Below are 18,828 nucleotides of genomic sequence, written 5' to 3'. Positions count from 1 at the left end.
ACTTTGTCTTGAAATCTTCAGTGTATTTCTTTTTATCGATTAGTTCTACTTTTGCACTCACGTGATTTCAAAATGTCGGAACAGCTGATCGCACTTTGAAAATAAGCGATTAAGAAAATGAGGTCTTACTAATCACGGAAGGAAATATCTATCGGAAACTCAATCTTAACGATGTCTATACAAAGAAGTTATATAAATGAAGACACTCCGTTACTGGTTAAAGATGTTGTTATCATAGTACAACCGAGAAGAGGTATCATTTTTTTAAATCTTTTTTTTTTGGACACATATTCTACAGCTACCAATAAATCAATGTTTTGTTCAACTGCATATTAATTGTTAATGAGCAAATTGTAAGTTAGCAATAAAAAATATTATTGATTACACTTTAGCTTATACTATCATGTTTGTACGTAATCTATAAACATGATAAACGATAACATTGTTTTGCAAATAGCAATTAAATTTCCATTAGTCATTTATGTAAAAAAAAAAAAAAAAAATCTATTTACTCAGGATCATCATGGTATGCTTCCGTATTCTTGGTTGTGAATGCTGCTCTTGGGGCAGGACTCCTCAACTTTCCAGATGCCTATCAACAAGCAGGCGGAGTTTTAATTGCTGTTTTAATTCAGGCTGTAAATGTTTGAAATTTTTGCATTATCTGCCATTTTAAAAAAAAATCAAAACTGATAAAGATTACATATTTTGTATAGTTATATATTTCTATTCAATAAAAAAATGTAATGTAAAAAATATATTAATGTAGCAAAGCTCTCATTTTTAAACTGGTTCATGTTCATTTAAAAGTTCATTTTAATTCAATTTCTGTATATAATATTTTCAGATTCTTTTGGTGTTTGTGGTGTGTGCAATAATGATCTTGGCATATTGCTCTGATATCAACAAAAGTCTCACTTATCAAGATGTTGTTGCATCTGTTTGTGGAAAGAATGCACAAAGATTGTGTGCATTTACCATTATGACATATTGTTTTGGAACTTGTATAACATTCCTTATCATCATTGGTGACCAGTGGGAAGAATGTATGTTAATTCTTTAATTGAATCTGTTTGATATCTTTTACATCTTTGATTAGGCTGTTTTCACTTTTATAAAACAATCATTAGAATTAAGAAATAAAAGGTCCACATTGGTGTAACATATAAGAAGTAAATTACTTAAATTGCACCTATTGTATAAATACATTCATTGTTCTTTGTTTTTTTCTTATTATGAATTGTATTGCTTGACCCATATGGGTGTATTATTTCAATAAAGAATTATTTGATTAGAAGTGTATGAAATTGTAAGGAATTCAAGTATAAAAGACTATAATTTTAATGTGAAACTTCATCAATGGATTTTGAAAAAAACATTTTTCTGTTAATAGAATTTGTTATGCCCCGCCATGAATATGTCCAGGGCATATAGAGTTTGTCATGTCCATCTTTCGTCCTTCTGGTTTAGCTCAGTTCAAAACTCAGTTTCAAAAAACTTTTAAAGATATTTTTATCAAACTTCATATGCTGATACATATTGATAAGAGCTATTCAATTGCATCAACATTTTTTGACCTTGACATTTCCTTTGAGCTTGCCCTCACTTTTCTGAAATTAGTGTGTAGCTCAGTTTTAAAGAAACCATTCAAGATATTTTTATCAAACTTAATATGCTGATACTTATAAGTGAGAGCTATTCAACTGCATCAAAAACTATTGACCTTGACCTTTCCTGCTACCTTGACCTCACTTTTCTTAAATTTACATATTGCTCAGTTTTTAAGAAACCATTTAAGATATTTTTATGTAAGCTTATATACTTATACATAATTTGGTGAGAATTTATCATCTATATCCATTTTTTTTAGATTTCAGTTTCAATTTTAAAGAAAATATTCGCATCAAACTTCATACACTAATACAAATTTTCATGTTGCATTACTAATATACTCTTGGCGGAGCATTCATGTCCTGTGGACATATTTCTAGTTTGTCAATGCTATTGCTGCTTATTATCTTGAATAATGTAATTTCAGTTGTTTCTTTAATGTTTCAGTTTTCCTTTTTTCTGCTCATGACTGGTATTGTAATCACAGTCCATGGTACATGGATCGTATAACGACCATTTGTGTGTCTTCAGCCCTTCTCATTCTTCCTTTATGTTTCCCAAAGAGGATAGACTTTCTAAAATATGCGAGGTTTGTTTTAACTTAATATAAGAATGATCACCAGCAATTGAGATGATGGTACATATTGTGATATGACAATGAATAGTATACTAAATACCAACTATTATTCAGTTTGAAAATGAATGAAATCTATCATCAGCAACAACTAATTTTCATGACTGAGAAAATATTCTACATAAATGCACAATAAAATAAACAGTTCATGTCAAGAAATACTGCAAGTGAAATAAGGTCTTGAAACTCAGGAATATTTCTTGCAAGAGAATAAAAGTTGATTCATAATAATAATATTATGATCTACTAATTTATTGTGAAATTGATACCTTGAATCTTCTAGTAAAGAAAAAAAAAAGCTTGCTAGTGCATCTGTCTGCATACAATATTTTATGTTGCTCTTGAAATTGTAATGTCTTCTTATTCCAGTGTTATAGGAGTAATTGGTATACTTTATGTTGTTGCTCTTGTGACAATAAAATATTTCCGACCTCACCCTGAACCAGGACCAATTGCTACCAGGTAACATTAATTCAAATTTCTATAGAAAAGCTTAATGAGTAGTTATTGTTCCTTCACTCTTATCAATTAAAAAAATGTCTTAATTGTCATGTTTATTAGCTTATTGAAGTAAGTGAAAAATTTAATTAATATGAAATACAGTGTAATTTGAAAGTCTGTGAAAAGGTTTCCTTATCGGAGTCAGATGTTTTTATATATAAAGGGACATAAATCTGTAGGTATAATGACCCAGTTTTGAAAACTGACCTTCTCTTAATTCTACAAAGGATAACTGGTACATTGTATATCATTACTAATAATAAATTTATGAGAAGTATGCTGTTTGTATGGAATTTAAAAAAAAAAATAATTTTTGGATACTCAGAACTGAGAAATCATGGTGAGATAGTTATGATATTCTTTGTTTGTAATTTAACATCCCTCTCAAGGATTTTTCACTCATATGGAGATGCCACTACTTGCCTGTAGCAGGCTGCAAATTTATACCTATAAAGGGATCTTTTTCATGCCAACACCTACTGCAACACAGGACAGTGTCCACATCCAGCAGTGGATTTGATATTCTTTGTATTAGATACATGTTGACATTTTTTCTTCCATATTTCAGGCCTCTACACTGGGAGGATGTTTTCCTGGTTGTCCCTACTATTTGTTTTTCCTATCAGGTAAGCTTACAGTCATGAGGTCCTCTTTTTTTTTTAATCTGACATTTAAGGGAGGAAAAATGAAGAGGGTTGCATTATTACAGCTAGCTTACATTAATGTAGCTTTATTTTCTAGCTTTAATTTATTCATCATCTATGAATTAAAATGTTTTCAAAAATTTAAATTTGTTTTTCAACCTTTTGAAAACTGAGCAACTCTTCAAATGCAGTTTCATTTCCCCCTTTTCAGATTCAACTCTTTTGCATTGAACATTTTCATTAATCATTTCAGTGTCATGTCAGTATTATTCCAATCTATTCGTGCATGGAGAATCGAAGCCTGCGAGAATTCTCTAAGACAGTGGCTGTTGCTATGTTTTTGTGTGTTCTAAACTACACAGGAACTGCTGCTTTTGGTTATTTGACTTTTGGCAATATGATCACCACAGACATCCTGTTGTCATATGACCCTGATGCATCAGTCATTATAGCTGTTCTGTTGATAGCCATCAAGACCTATACAACATACCCCATTCTTCTATTTTGTGGCAGGTAAAACTGTGGAAAATTTTTGCCATCAATTAATGATGAAAATACTGTATAGCAGGTTATTTTAGCAATCAGCAAAATTAGCTATATTTATCCCAAAAAGTGGGAATTTATTATTAGCATAGATCATTTTTAGCAATTTTAGGGATAATGATCTTTATTATATCAGACAATATTTATGATGTAATTATTAGCACTTTTATTTTTTGTGTTGCAAAGACCATCACTAAAAAAAGCAAAAATTTGATGGTTATATGGTATCCAAAGTAATATATGTACAAACAATGCATATGTATTGCCAAAAGAAAAAAAAACAAAATTTATTCAGCCATGAAAAATGAGAGTGTTAAAATTTATTATCCCATGAACTGTGTCTGCTGCAGTTGACACAAAGTACAACTAGCCCCAAGACCATAAACTAAGAACAGACTTAAGTCAATATTTCAAGCCAATATAACTTCTGAAATAATTTTGATAATAAAACAAAATTTTTATTATGTATTTGAATTTAAATGTTTTATAAAATTGCAAATTTTTGAGCAAATACATTAAACTCAAGATGTTAAAAATAAAAATTTTGACTTAAGTCTATTCTCAGTTTATGGTCTTCAAGGGCCTGATGTATCATTTTTTATCAAAGAAAATAGAAAGACTGTTGTCTCTCAGAATTTATAACATCACTCTTGTTAAATGAATTGGTGATAACTTCTATGTGAATTAAAATTTAGGAAAAAACTAACATACCAGTTTTGTAAAAAAGGGGGAAAGGGTAAGCTTCAGTAATCATATAATTTTGATTTTAAATTTCAGGGCTGCTTTTGATTGTCTATGGAGAGACTTCTTTAAAATGAGTCCAGAACGAATTGAACAGACAGAATTTAAGCACCGTATAACAGTCACCATTATCTGGTTTGTCCTAACATTGGCTCTGGCCGTCTTTATACCAAACATAGGAGTTGTCATACAGATTCTAGGAGCATTTGCTGCCATCTTTATTTTTATATTTCCAGGTAAAGTTTTTTTTTATGTTTTAACTCAAAATTCTACAAAAAGTAACTTTACAATTGAACTGTCAACATTTGTATTGTACAACAAAATTTGCATGATAGTTCATGAAAAAAGGACATCTTTGGAATTTTAATAATCTATATGAAAGAAAGAGCCCTTATCTTCAAAAGCATATTGTCAATATGTTGTGTACGAATACATTAGATCTTTCAGTTTTCCATAAAATTTGCTTTGTGCATACATCTTTTGTTCTCTTCACTTTAATGAATTAGGCACCTAACACACATGTTGTATATGTGTTTTGGTATATATTTTACAGGAATGTGTGTTTTGTCAGCTGTACAGAAGAAGGTCAGAGATCAAGGTCACTGGACCACAAAGTTCAAGGCTATAACAGCATTTTCTTTTGCCTTCATTGTGTTAGGAACTTTTATTTTTGGGCTAACTCTGTCTCAATCTATAATTCAAGATGAGCATGGCGTCAAGGGAGACAAGTCTCGCTATACCTGTTGATTCATGCATTGATAGTGATTGATGATGTAGAAATTTCTACAATCCAATGTTGTTTCTAATATTTAATCACTGTGTAAGTTTAAATGGAATTTTAAGTGTTTTTTGTCTCCACTGGGTGAATGTTTACCATCAAGAAATGCTTTATGGAGTTTATGTGCCAAAATACATAAATGTACATGTATGTATTATTGAATTTTCTTTTTCAGATTCTTTTAATTTGAACTGTGACATTACATGTACATATTTGAATTGATTTCATTCAGGCATATTTTACTTTTGCATTACAGTTTGTTTTGTCCCAAGATAATTTAGAGCAGATTTCTTCTGTTTTTTTTTTTAATTTTTGTTTTGTTATATATTATGTAATTTTTGTCATTTTAGTGTTAATTTCAAGTTTTTTCTGAATGGTAAATGCAACAAGAATATAAATATCTATTTCATATATCTACCAGGGAAGAATGTAGTTAATTCAATTTCTTTGGATAATTTTAAGTTAGAACAATGAAACAGAATTTAGTAATGAAAAAATAATCTTTGTAGAGATTATTTAGAAGATCTCTCTTTTTCTGTGTATTTTATATTTTACAAAATCTAATATTATACCCCTGCAAACAAAACTTGGGGAGTATACTGGAATCCCCATGTCCCTCTAGCTGTCTGTCCATCTGTCTGTATACATTTTTTGTCTAGTGATGATCTCCAAAACTATTCAATTCTTATACCAGTATCTCTATACTCTGTCATACTTTGTACAAATGTAGCTTGTGTCCAGAAATGTGCATTGGCCCAGTACCAAGGTTATTTTGACAAGGTCAAGGTCACAAGGTACAAAAGTTATTACTGTTTTAGCCACAACTTTGAAATGAAAAAAAAAAACATAGAAGTTTATGCCTGAGTCAAAGGTTACTTGATTTGTCCAAGGTCAAGATCATGAGTATTAAATTCTTGCCATATAGCCATAAGCTTAGAAGATTATACTAGATACTAATTCTGCTTAATGTGACCAAAGGGTGTGTAACAACCCTTCACCATATCATTTTGACAGGGTCAAGGTCACTGGATTTGAAGTGTAAAATTCTTGTCCGTAATATAACTTTATAGTGAAATAACTTCCAAAGGTCATTTTGTCCTAAGGGTTGATTACATGTATAATCATCTGATATGACGTGACCTTTTATCAAAGGTTATTAAGACAAGGTCACAGAGGTCAGAGAAGTATCTTAGAAATATAAAATTCTAAAAGACAATACTTTTATAAGAGGAGTAGCATAAAGTCATGGTCATGCATACCAGTTTGAAACGACTGAGAAAAATGTTCTTTGGGCCATGACATTTTGATGCTTGAACTGTTGATATATTTATGTGTTCAACTTAAGTGTTGCTCTCAACCAAAGGTGTTACAACCCTCTTATCATTACATTGTATTACATTTCCACAAGATTCAGGCCATGCAGTATAACTTATACTTAAATTAAGTATAACTTTTCGACAAGATGGCCAAGTTCTCTTATAAAGCTATTTTAAAGTGAACCCTTTTTCTGGTTTCCTTGTGGAGTATTGGTTGTTTTAGGACAGTTCTAGTTTTTCTTTATTTGAGTCATTCTGACTTATTGTATGAGTGATGACTGACTCAGATGCCACATGGTTATTTATTTTTCTTTCTTTAAAAAAATAATCATTAGACAAAATATCTAAGAGTACATGTAGTAAAAGTTTTAATATTAAACTGCCTCTAAAATTCATACCAAAAAATATTTCATTAATAATACAAATTTATTTGAACCATTTTTGAATGGCACAGACATATCTTCACTATCCAAGGGTTACAATCTCCTTTTTTCATCTTAAGAGATCGGATTGTAAACCTTAACAGGGGAAGAAGGACAAATTAATTATTGATCTTGTCAGTAAAATTGTTGGGAAAAAAGTGAAATTTCTAATTATTTTAGTGCATGAAAATATGAATTGAGATTATCCCACTCTTTTTATAGTTCAAATTTACACTGTAAATTTACTAAGAATTGTCAAGTCATTTTACTTGAAAAGTTGTGATTACTTCTCTTATTTTCAAGTTCAATATTTATTGCATTTTATGGTTTATAAATATTTCCATTTTAATTGTGACCACTGTACACTCAAGAGTTCAATCAGTTTCACATCATCATTAGATTTTAATGACAAATACTCATATGCTGTCCTGTTGTACATTTGAGTACATTTTAAAGAGATGTGATATGTGAGATATTTGGATTGGTCTGTCAACAATTCTCCATGTCAAGATTTTTCTACATTTTAGAGAAGGTGCTTTTTACTTTTAGTTCAGTTGAAATTTGCAATAAATTATATGTAATAATTTTTTGTTGTTGATTAAGTGAAGAAAAATGATATTTTGTGTTGCTTTGTTTTTCTCATATTTCTATTTAAAACTCATTTATTCTCCATTCTAAGCTATTTTCCTTTTACTGTGCTCTCTGTAGGGCATGGCATAACATAGGAAAAATTTTTTTCTGTTTGGGAGGAGTCACTTTTTCACAAAAAAAAAAAAAAAAAAAAAAAAAAAAAAAAAAAAAAATCACCTGTAGGTGACTTGTTCCATGAACCCTGTCATTTACATGCACAAGAATATGAAAAAAAAACCCATTTTTTTAAAGATTTTTTTTTTTTGAAATAGAACTACTGATAAAAAAGAAAAAAAGGTAAAAATAGAGACACCAGCAAATCTATTTGTCTGTAAAATACAATGATTTGTTAAAAAATAAAAATCACTCTTAGTTAAAAAGCCATCTTTCATTGTTTTAAATACAGTTTATACAGGTTTTTTTTTTTTTTTTTTTTTTTTTTTTTTTTTTTTTTGAAAACATTAAGTTTTGTGAGGTGACCATATACATGTACTGCCACTTATGTACATGGCTTCTTATTTTTGCACTGTTTTGCACAAATACCTAGTATGACATGTACATCTGTACTTAACTACTTATTATATAAAATTGCAACAAAAAATTATTTGTTCATGTTATCAAACCATTCTCTGAAAAGATCATCAAGTTGTAGAGTTTTAGTGCAATATTAATCAATGCTTGAATATAATATATTTACTTGAATACTGTACAATTCACTGAAATGTCATTGTGAGTGAAATATATTAACTGTGATAATCTTTGAATCTTTGTGAAGGTATGTAAATAACAGTAGATTTTGGTAAATCTCTGAAATATAATTTGAATTCAACACGAAATTGGTTTAAACATTTTATATGATTATTTCTCATGTCTTTATGTTCAGGGAAAAAAAATCACAATTTCAAATGAAATGTATGATACACATGTATTTACAATATCGTGATTTTATTTTGTTTTAAATACTTTAAATACTTTTGTACAGAATAATTATAATATATTGGTTTAAATTAAGGAGATGTTATACAAGTCATTTTTCAATCACACATTCATAAATGTATTTTAATTTAATGTCATTATTTGTTATTTCTTCCTAATACACATGTTCTTAATCTGGACACTGAAATTATTTTAACACCACAAGAGCGATAACACCAGCAAGCCACAATAGCAGTCCGATTAACGTAGCAACAATACTGAGAACCTGTGCAACCTTGGACGAGGAGTAGGCAGCTATCAGTCTGTTGTTTTTGTAGTGATGTTTTACCTACAAATAAGGAAGAACTTAATGGCATTATGGGGAAAATGTATCAGTAATAGGTAGCATTTTGATAAAATTATTTTTTTTTCTTCAAAATTTATACTGTTTCTTATAGTAAAATATCCTTGTTTTTCAACACATCGAGCTGCTGCAACAACCTTGTACATATTTAGAAAGTAAATGACTGAACATGATGGAATTCATACATCCATTCTTAACTAATTCATGCATAATAAAGTCCCTAAAATTGTAAACTGAAAATTCTTACTCTTGTAGAATAAAATAGAGCCACCAGTCCTATTGGAAGGCAGCAGAAAATGGTGGCAAATATGGCTTCCGCTTTGTAATCCTTTGGTGAAGTTAGGATGTAGCCAAACTGATCAGCCAGTCCTGTCTTGGATAAAACACCACAATAACTATGTGAAACATAACAGTGGTCACCCCTTCTACACCCCCATAGAATAATGGAATAAAAAGGGGAAAAATAACAAAATAATGATGAAAAGCCAGTGAAGCATTGCTTGTAATTCGAACATATTACTGCAAGACTTATGTTGAAGAAATGTGGAATTTGAATAGAAAGTTTCAAAAATGTAATTTACTAAGCAGTAATTAATTAGCAAAAATTGCTTTGAAGTCTATGGGGACAAGAAATTTTTTTAAAATTCAAATAATAATATCAATAAATATTGTTGTAGAAAGATGCATTAAATATTAGAAATAGAACGACAATATTGAAAACTTTTTTTTTACCAGATAATTTTTTAAGATTAATATTTTTATTAATTAAAAACAGGTAACTATTACCAAAATTCAAGATCATAAATTAGGACAGATCCCACCCTTCCATGCTAATAGTAATAAATGGGAATTATGTCTAAAATATACTGAGTATTCAACACCTACACATCTGATATGTATTCAATTTCATTGAATCTTTTGCTATTAGGGATGGAATACCTTAATAATAATAACTTAAAAATTCTCAGTTTCCACAGTTTTAATGATCGAAATGTGCAAAAAATCAAAATAAAGTCTTCTTTCTTCTTCATAAGTTATTAGAAAGATTAACATGTTAAAACTCTTCCCATTTTTTTTTTTTTTAAATAACGATTCTTAAGAAAATTTGATCTCATAATTATCTTTTAATTTCTATGAATGAAGTCTTAAACTTCTTCTCATAAAAATATAGGATCATAAATTAAATATATGAAATATATAAATGTTAAAAATATCACACAAGACTGAATCAATATGCCTCTGACCTTCGATATCAGGGGCACAAAATGTGATTAGCTCAAAACCTTTCCCAGTGTCCTTTGTTGTTTGTTAGTGTCAACAAAGCCTTCACAAAATAAGGCTTTTTACAAAGAGAGAGCTCAATGTATTTAACACAAGTCTATACACGCTAATATCATCTCTATCCTTCTCCTCCCTCTCCCCACTCTCTCTACTCCCATCTCTCTCTTAAACTCTCTCTTCTACCCTCTCCCTCCCTTCTCTCTCTCCCCCTCCCACTCTTCCCTCTCTCTCTCTCTCCCCACTTTCTTTCCCCCTCTCTCCCTCCCCTCTGTCCCCACTCTCCCCTCTCTCTCCCCCCCTCCCCACTCTCTCTCTCTCCACATTCTCTCTTCCACTCTCCCTCTCTCCCCACTCTCTCCCTCCCCTTCCACACTCTCTACTTCTCCCTTTTCACTCGTTCTCCCACTCTCTCTCTCTTTCTCCCTTTCTCTCCCCACTAACTCCCTCTCTCTTTATTTTTTTTACCGTCTGACTCCTTTTTTTTTGGACTTGTGAAAAAAAAACTAATATATATGCACAATACGTATATGTTTTAAAGTTATTTACAATAAAATTAATGGAAAAAATACCTATTCCAGAATAAAGACAAAATTCTTACTGTTAGTAGAAAAGAAATTATAAAATGTTTATTCTTGATCTTTTTATTTTAAACTGGATTTGGCAAATTTGTATATTTTTGCAAAAAAATGAATGTAATTTAAAATTATAAGGGCGATAACTTCAAACAATAGAAAATACTGCTTCTCTGTTCACAATTTGTTCATTGCGTTATATGTTTGCGCATTTAATTTTTTATGCTTGAAAAACAATATTTATATGCTTACTAACATGCAAGGAACATGTGTCAGCTTGAAATCTAAGTTGGATATTATTTGTTGTACCGTTATGAAAAATAGATGTGCGGCTAATGCCCTAAATCATCCACATGCAGAGAGAAGGTCTATAAATATCCTTTATTTGATCTAGTATTAAATAAGGGTTTGACATTCACTATCCTTTTCCCTTGTAAGCTTCCAGTTTACTATATTTTCATAATTTTTATCTTGTTCAGACATCGTGTCGTTGCTTTCAATGGAAACCAAAATGCACTTGCATCACGACTCACTCGTTGTCCTACGGATTATCCGGCATTTCATATTTTCTTATTGCATATAAACGTTCGTTTGATGTTTGTTCAAATGTGTACTCTTAATAAAACTATGTATAATCTTTACTTGTTGCATGGTTCTACTCCGCTAACCATAGATTTCTACATTTCCTAAACGGTTTTGAATGGACAGTGTTAAATGATTAACCGTTGGGCTATCAACGTAATCTGAGTAAAAGTTCACCTTATTACAGGTCCTAGCAAAGCTTCTGGGAAAATTAAAATCATTCACTTAAGTAATAGAGCCATTCAATCAAAGAAGAAAAAAAAGCCAAGCAAATTGTGGGCTTAAAAAATTGTACCAAAGTTGACTCTGTCGCGCATAGGAACCCTCCTCTATCTACATGTACTGTACATAACATTATAGAGATAAAGTTTATAAATTGTAAAACACTTGAAGTAAGCATTTAATTCGAAGTCTGAAGCAAGAATTTAAGAAGGAATGCCACACCAATTTTTTTTCATAGATCTTTAAGACATCCCCTTTAAACTATGGTTTCAGTATTAAAAGGCCGATATTAACTCTCAATTATTTTATAAGATTTTTTCCACAATTTTTCATAAAAAAAAAACCAATTTAACAATTTCATTTCAATTTCTTTTCAAAATATAATTGACTAACATATTCTCCCTAGTTGTGACTAGTTTTATGAAGATTTTATCCATAGGTACAAAAAATATTTACAAATTTTGTGTTTTATTTTCATAAATAATATTTAATTTAAAAAATTAAAATGTCATATTTTATTAGACATTCATATTATGCATTTATTAATAGCAAATTTTAAACCATAAAGCATCTTTGATTTGAACGTATATTTTATTGTCTATTAACTTTACAAATGGGATTGGGCAAAAGATCTAAAAAATTAATACGCCCTTTCCCTACATATAAATTATACCAAACATATTTACATATAATGGTTTCAGCTTAAAATAAATAAACACAGAAAAACATAATAATCAGAGGAACAATATTCAATTTAATATATTTCTTACATAATACACAAGCTGTATAGAATTCGTAAAAAGTAATAATTGTATCAACCAAAAAAAAAACAAAAAAAAAAAAAACAACCTGACTTTTTAATAAATGTTTGTACGGTGGAAAATTAGTATTCATTTTCAACATCGTTTAACGTTTCATCTCCCCACAGTAAAGTGTGAGTATCAACAGTATGTAATTTTCCCATTCGCAGAAATGAGTCAAAAAATTCTTTTCTGGCCTCTGCATATTTTTTGCATGAAAAGAAATAATGATGAGTATCCTCCACTCTTCTACAAGAACATAGGGGACTCAAAATTACATTACATCGAAAAAGATCGCTATTAAGCACACAGTTGTGTCGAAGCCTTGTATGTAATAAATTTATTAAAGCGTCGAATCCCGTAACTGAAATAAGAGGGTGGCATAGGTTTATTGTAAGAAATGGACTTTTTAAAGATAGACAATGAGGAAGAATTTCTCACAATAAGAGGTAATGAGTTCAATTCGTCAGTAACAAGGGGATGAAAGTTGACTTATATGTTTGCAATCTGTATTTAGGTATCTTATAGTTATATGAATTTCTCGTACTGTAACTTGATGAATTACAACGCAAATTTGGGATTATATCAGTTAGATACTCAGGAACTTGGTTATTGTTTTTTCTTCTTTCATGTAATGGTTCCCATCCAGTTTCAAAGTATAGTGCATCTTTAGAAGCAAATAGAGTTAAGAGCTAATTTTTCGCTATCGCCTACATTACATCCACCCCACACCAAGGAAGCATATTCTAATTAGGATCTAAGAAAGGTTGTGTACATGACTGAAAGAGTTTTCCGATTTACATCAAATTTGATTTTTTAGGTCACCTGAGTCACTCAGGTGACCTATTGCTATCCGTTCTCGTCCGTCATCGTGCGTTAACATTTGAACATTTTTAGCTTCTTCTCTGAAACCGCTTAACCAATTTCAACCAAATTTGGCATATAGCATCTATGGGTAAAGGGCAACAAAAATTGTGAATTTCATGGTCCCTGCCCCCCTGGGGCCTGAGGGGTGGGGCTAAAACCACCAAAAATAATGCAATCTTTAAAATCTTCTTCTTTACTCCTGGACATCAAGCAGTCAAACTGTTGGCATAATTGTAATAAGCATTGAGCCCTCTACCAAAATTGTGAAATTCATGGCCCCAGGGTCAGGGGTTCTGGCCCCAGGGTGGGGCTATATAGATCATATAGTGAAAGTGCATTATTTCTTTGAAAATCTCCTTCTCTGCTCCTGGGTATTAAATAAGGTAACTAAGTACATAGTTATGATGAGCAAAAGTGCCTCTTCCAAAATTGTGAAATTCATGGCCCCAGGGTCAGGGGTTCTGGTGTTAGGGCGGGGCTCTATTGATTATATAGAGAAAATGCATTAATTCTTTGAAAATCTTCTTCTCTGCTCTTGGGTATTAAATAAAGTAACTAAGTACATAGTTATGATGAGCAAAAGTGCCTCTCTCAAAATTGTGAAATTCATGGCCCCAGGGTGGGGCTATATAGATCATATAGTGAAAGTGCATTATTTCTTTGAAAATCTTCTTCTCTGCTCCTGGGTATTAAATAAGGTAACTAAGTACATAGTTATGATGAGCAAGAGTGCCTCTTCCAAAATTGTGAAATTCATGCCCCCAGGGTCAGGGGTTCTGGTGTAAGGGCGGGGCTCTATTGATTATATAGTGAAAATGCATTAATTCTTTGAAAATCTTCTTCTCTGCTCCTGGGTATTAAATAAAGTAACTAAGTACATAGTTATGATGAGCAAGAGAGCCTCTTTCAAAATTGTGAAATTCATGGCCCCAGGGTCAGGGGTTCTGGTGTTAGGGCGGGGCTCTATAGATTATATAATGAAAAAGCATTAATTCTTTGAAAATCTTCTTCTCTGCCCCTGGGTATTAAGTAAAGTAACTAAGTACATAGTTATGATAAGCAAGAGTGCCTCTTCCAAAATTGTGAATGTCATGGCCCCAGGGTCAGGGGTTCTGGTGTTAAGGCGGGGCTCTATCAACTATCTAGTGAAAATGCATTAATTCTTTGTAAATCTTCTCTGCTCCTGGGTATTAAATTAAGTAACTAAGTACATAGTTATGATGAGCAAGAGAGCCTCTTCCCACTTTGTGAATTTCATGGCCCCAGGGTCAGGGGTTCTGGTGTTAGGGCGGGGCTCTATCAACTATATAGTGAAAATGCATTAATTCTTTGAAAATCTTCTTCTCTGCTCCTGGGCATTCAGGTGATAAACTAAGTACATAGTTATGATGAGGAGGTGGGCCCCTTCCAGAATTGTGAAAGCCATGGCCCCCTGGGTCAGGGGTTCTGGTGTTAGGGCGGGGCTCTATTGATTATATAGTGAAAATGCATTAATTCTTTGAAAATCTTCTTCTCTGCTCCTGGGTATTATTTAAACAAACTAAGTGCATGGTTATGATGCATAAGGATGCTTTTTTAAAAATTGTGAATTTCATGGCCCCAGGGTCAGGGGTTCCGGTGTTAGGGCGGGGCTCTATTGATTATATAGTGAAAATGCATTGATTCTATGAAAATCTTCTTCTTTGCTACTGGAGATTATTTAAACAAACAAAGTGCATGATTATGATAGGCAAGGATGCCTCTTCCAAAATTTTTAAATACATGGCCTCAGTTTTTGGGGTTCTTGAGGAGGGGGGGGGGGGGGGCTCTATTGATTATATAGTGAAAATGCATTAATTCTATTAATTAATCATTAACTAATCCTGTCTGCTCCTTAGTATTGAGCTGATAAATAAATTGCTTAGCTATGATGAAGATGGGAGCTTCGAACAGAATTTTTAAATCTTGTGGTCCTAGGGCCAGGGGTTCTGGCATAACGAGGAAGGAGGGGGGGGGGTGTTTGATAATATAGTGGAAAAGTGTTAATTCTTTGAAGTCCATAGTTATGATGATGAGGGTAACTCTTCCAAATTTGTAAATTTCTTGACCTTTGGTCTTGGGTTCTGGTGTTAGGGTACGGCTTTGTTGAATCTGTAGTGAAAATGCATTGTACCTGTGAAATTCTTCTCTGCTTCTGGGCATATCGAAAGCAAACTGAGTAAAAGTTTAAATGATATAAGTAAGCGTATTTCTACCAGATGTTTGAAAGTGCAAACAAAGTGCCAGACAATTTGTCTAAGCATTCTGGTCCTGGACAGGGCTCTATTAATTTGTATTCTACTGAGAGAAGTTATTCCCTTTTTCCATTCACCTTTGATAATTAATCACTGTAAATAATGTATTTGAAAGATTATTAGAATAAGATAATTATGCAAGAATGTTTATCGTATAATTCAAAAAGTACTTTCTTAGTTTTAATAATCAGGCAGACCTGTAAGTAATAGATAAGTAAAAATGAGACAAAAATAACTTATCTTATTAAAAGTTCCTCAAAGACCATAAGAGAGGTCAATGCTAGAGGTCTTAATATGGGTTTAAAAATAGTACAGAAGCAATAATAGTTTGTTAATAGTCTGCATGGTGATAATATTAAGTGTGGGACAGATTAGAACTTAAGTTATGAGTTGATACTGAATACTAGACTAATTATTTTGTTATCCTGATCTTCCTACTTCTCTTGCTTTAGGGCAACAAAGCTTCATCTGTCAGTGTATTTAACTTCTAAATTGTTGTATTATACTCAGGTGACCGTTAAGGACCTTGGGCCTCTTGTTTAAAATAAGCATCTTTGCAAGTAAATTTTTTTTTCATTTTTTCAGAAAAAATACCCAAAAATCTTATTAAATAATTAAGAGCTAATATCAGTCTTTCAGTGCTGCACCATAGTTTAAAAGGGATGTCTTAAAGATCTATTAAATAAAATTTTGGTGTGGCATTCCTCCTTAAATTATGAAAAGGACTGGGGAAGGAGGTAGAAAACATCTTAGAAATTCTGTAACTGCAGTGAATGATTTGGAGACAAGCCAAGGCCATCTTTAAAAAAATGTTTGTTAACCTTCTCCCGACCGACTGGCTAAAATGGTCCGACTCAATTTTTTCCTACCTCCAGAAAACAAAATATTTTTTCTTTTCTCATCCGTCCACATATATGTTGAAATTTTCTTGGGGAAAAATTAACGCTTATCATATCTCATCTCTAAAAGTTTTTTTTTAACAGGTTTTATTATATAATATTGTGAAAAAGTAGGGGGTCAGATTTCTATGGGGGTCATTTTTCAACGTGAGAGGAGTCGTAGAATTACCGGCCTGGGAGGGTTTTCTACGGTCGAAAAATGACCCTACTCGTCATGGAATATTGACCCAGGATCATTTTTCTACGTAGAAATTTGACCCCCTGGTCAATATTCTACGGGGGTCATTTTTCGTCGTTACACCGGCAAATTTGTATTAAATTTTTTTAAAATATATGTTATGGGGGGCTCGAAGCGAATTCTTCATTAGGACATCAGTGCAAGACTCCTTATGAAAACGTATTCAATGTCTTACCTCTGGTTCTTTCTTTTTAAGCCTTTTCTTTTCTCTATCACTCTGCTCTGCATCATAATTCTGATATCCACCGAATCCAAACTGCATAATCGATGATAATTTGCTCAACCAAAGAACGTCAGGAAAGGAGATACACTTCTACACACGTCCCTCATACATCAGATAAATACAAGACCTTTATTGTTTTCACGTGCATATTAAAAAGGAAGTTCTCAATACAATAGTATTGTTCTCAGTGACAATAATTTATTTAGCAACATTTTGTTTTTTTTTTATCCGTTCTTGGTTTTAATTGCAAGTCTGTATAAGGAACTAAAATCTGCAATTTCTGTCGTAGAAGCAGTTTTACTTTGGTTTTAGTCACTTTTTGAATTTTATTTTCCACAGTGTCAATAACACAATCCACATAATAAGTCCAAATAAAAACGAAATAAGTGCGAGATTCCTTGCTCTCTTTGAAGCATTGTATGCTGCAGGATAATTATATAAGCTCCACAAACGTTTAACCTGCAAAGATTAAATATATATCGATAACGAAAATCATATTGTCACGTAATGTTCTGCTGTATAAAGCATTATTTAAATTTCTTGGAAATAATTCTTAATATAGTGCTTTAATGTATCCTTCCTGAAGTCATTATTTAAAAAAAAAGAATTGTAGCAAAAAATTCTTTTACATTAAACTAATCACATATCTAAAATCCTAACTTACCTTTAATGCAAAGAAAACAGCAGCAATTGCAGTAGGTGGAAAGCATAGAAAAGTTAAAACAGATTCAAAGAAATAGTTCTTTGGTTGTTTCTGAATGTATCCGTGTGTTGGGGCTACTCCGATCTAAATCATTTAAAAAAAAAATCTACTTTAATTTTTTTTAAACGAGAAACAGCATAATGCAAATTAAATAATTCAATTGATCTTGGGTTTCAGTGTCTTCATTTGTCTTGGTAGAATTAATAAAATTCGATTCGTCTGGCTTCAGTACAATAAATAATAAACAAATAAAATGTACTGTGTCCAGTAGAAGATATACCTATTCACCTTGCCCTTCTTAACTCCTGCATCCCAGAAGAACTTCTAGGATGATATGCATATTAAATATGTATATCATGGTTTTGTCAGTCTGGCCCAGGATCATGAAGTAAGTCAAAATTTCAATCATTCTTATGATAAAACGAATATTTACTATGAAATAACAAGATGAAAGGAAAACAATCTTTGATAACTTCCATTTTTTTGTGTTTGCTGTAATAAAATTTTAAGGCAATGTTTAAAATGAACTTCCTCATGACCTTGGCGTTTGACCATGAATGAACATTTCTTAAAATAACATACTTGTTCTTTGTGACAAATTTGGTATAACAATATAACAAGACAGACTCTTAATTATTTGATTCAACAAAGCAAACTTACGTGATCTTTAGGTTTGACCGTTTCTCTTCTCTCGGTAGTAGTGCTGTCTTTGTCTATGATGTCAAAAGCGTGATAGCTCGTCGAATGGCCGGGAAATAAGTACATTAGTAAATTAAAGGCGATCAGAAGTCATTGAGTAGCTTAGGGTTTATTGCACTGTGGCAAATGAAGAGCAGCGATTTCCTGTAGAATCTCTATATGCTCTGGCTGCATCCTGTATCATTTACAATCACAGTGAACCGGTCCCTTATTTATTATAGAAACTGAAGTGTGATGGCCATGACAGAGATGTGTAACAATATAGGCCCACAAAAAATAGAATTTACCAGTGATTCAACATTATACCTGCAACCAAAAAAACAAAAATAAAAAAAAAATATGCTGACATGCATGACAGTATTTGCCTCTA

General features: G+C 31.8%; 2 protein-coding genes across 2 annotated transcripts; one reads left to right on the top strand and one right to left on the bottom strand.

Moving 5' to 3' along the window:
• Positions 1–107: 107 nt before the first annotated feature.
• Positions 108–5,729, top strand: LOC133196769 (sodium-coupled neutral amino acid transporter 7-like). Its single transcript, XM_061332628.1, has 9 exons — positions 108–253; positions 517–638; positions 848–1,046; positions 2,059–2,200; positions 2,615–2,707; positions 3,315–3,372; positions 3,644–3,903; positions 4,711–4,910; positions 5,228–5,729. The coding sequence occupies exons 1-9, from the start codon at positions 172–174 to the stop codon at positions 5,419–5,421; spliced, it is 1,350 nt and encodes a 449-aa protein (XP_061188612.1). The 5' UTR covers positions 108–171; the 3' UTR covers positions 5,422–5,729.
• A 3,004-nt stretch (positions 5,730–8,733) lies between these two features.
• LOC133196768 (proline rich transmembrane protein 1B-like) lies at positions 8,734–18,503 on the bottom strand. Its single transcript, XM_061332627.1, has 5 exons — positions 18,420–18,503; positions 17,721–17,843; positions 17,009–17,515; positions 9,347–9,472; positions 8,734–9,084 (listed from the first exon to the last, which is right to left on the bottom strand). Exons 3-5 carry the CDS (start codon positions 17,093–17,095, stop codon positions 8,944–8,946), a joined length of 354 nt encoding a protein of 117 aa, XP_061188611.1. The 5' UTR covers positions 17,096–17,515; positions 17,721–17,843; positions 18,420–18,503; the 3' UTR covers positions 8,734–8,943.
• Between the last annotated feature and the right edge of the window lie 325 nt (positions 18,504–18,828).

The sequence above is a fragment of the Saccostrea echinata genome, unplaced genomic scaffold (genome assembly GCF_033153115.1).
Source record: "Saccostrea echinata isolate AGI-Se365-2 ecotype Australia unplaced genomic scaffold, CSIRO_AGI_Sech_v1 ptg000030l, whole genome shotgun sequence".
In the NCBI taxonomy this organism is placed as follows: Eukaryota; Metazoa; Mollusca; class Bivalvia; order Ostreida; family Ostreidae; genus Saccostrea; species Saccostrea echinata.
The sequence above is the reverse complement of the archived record's forward strand: the minus strand, read 5'-3'. Positions and strand labels throughout refer to the sequence as shown.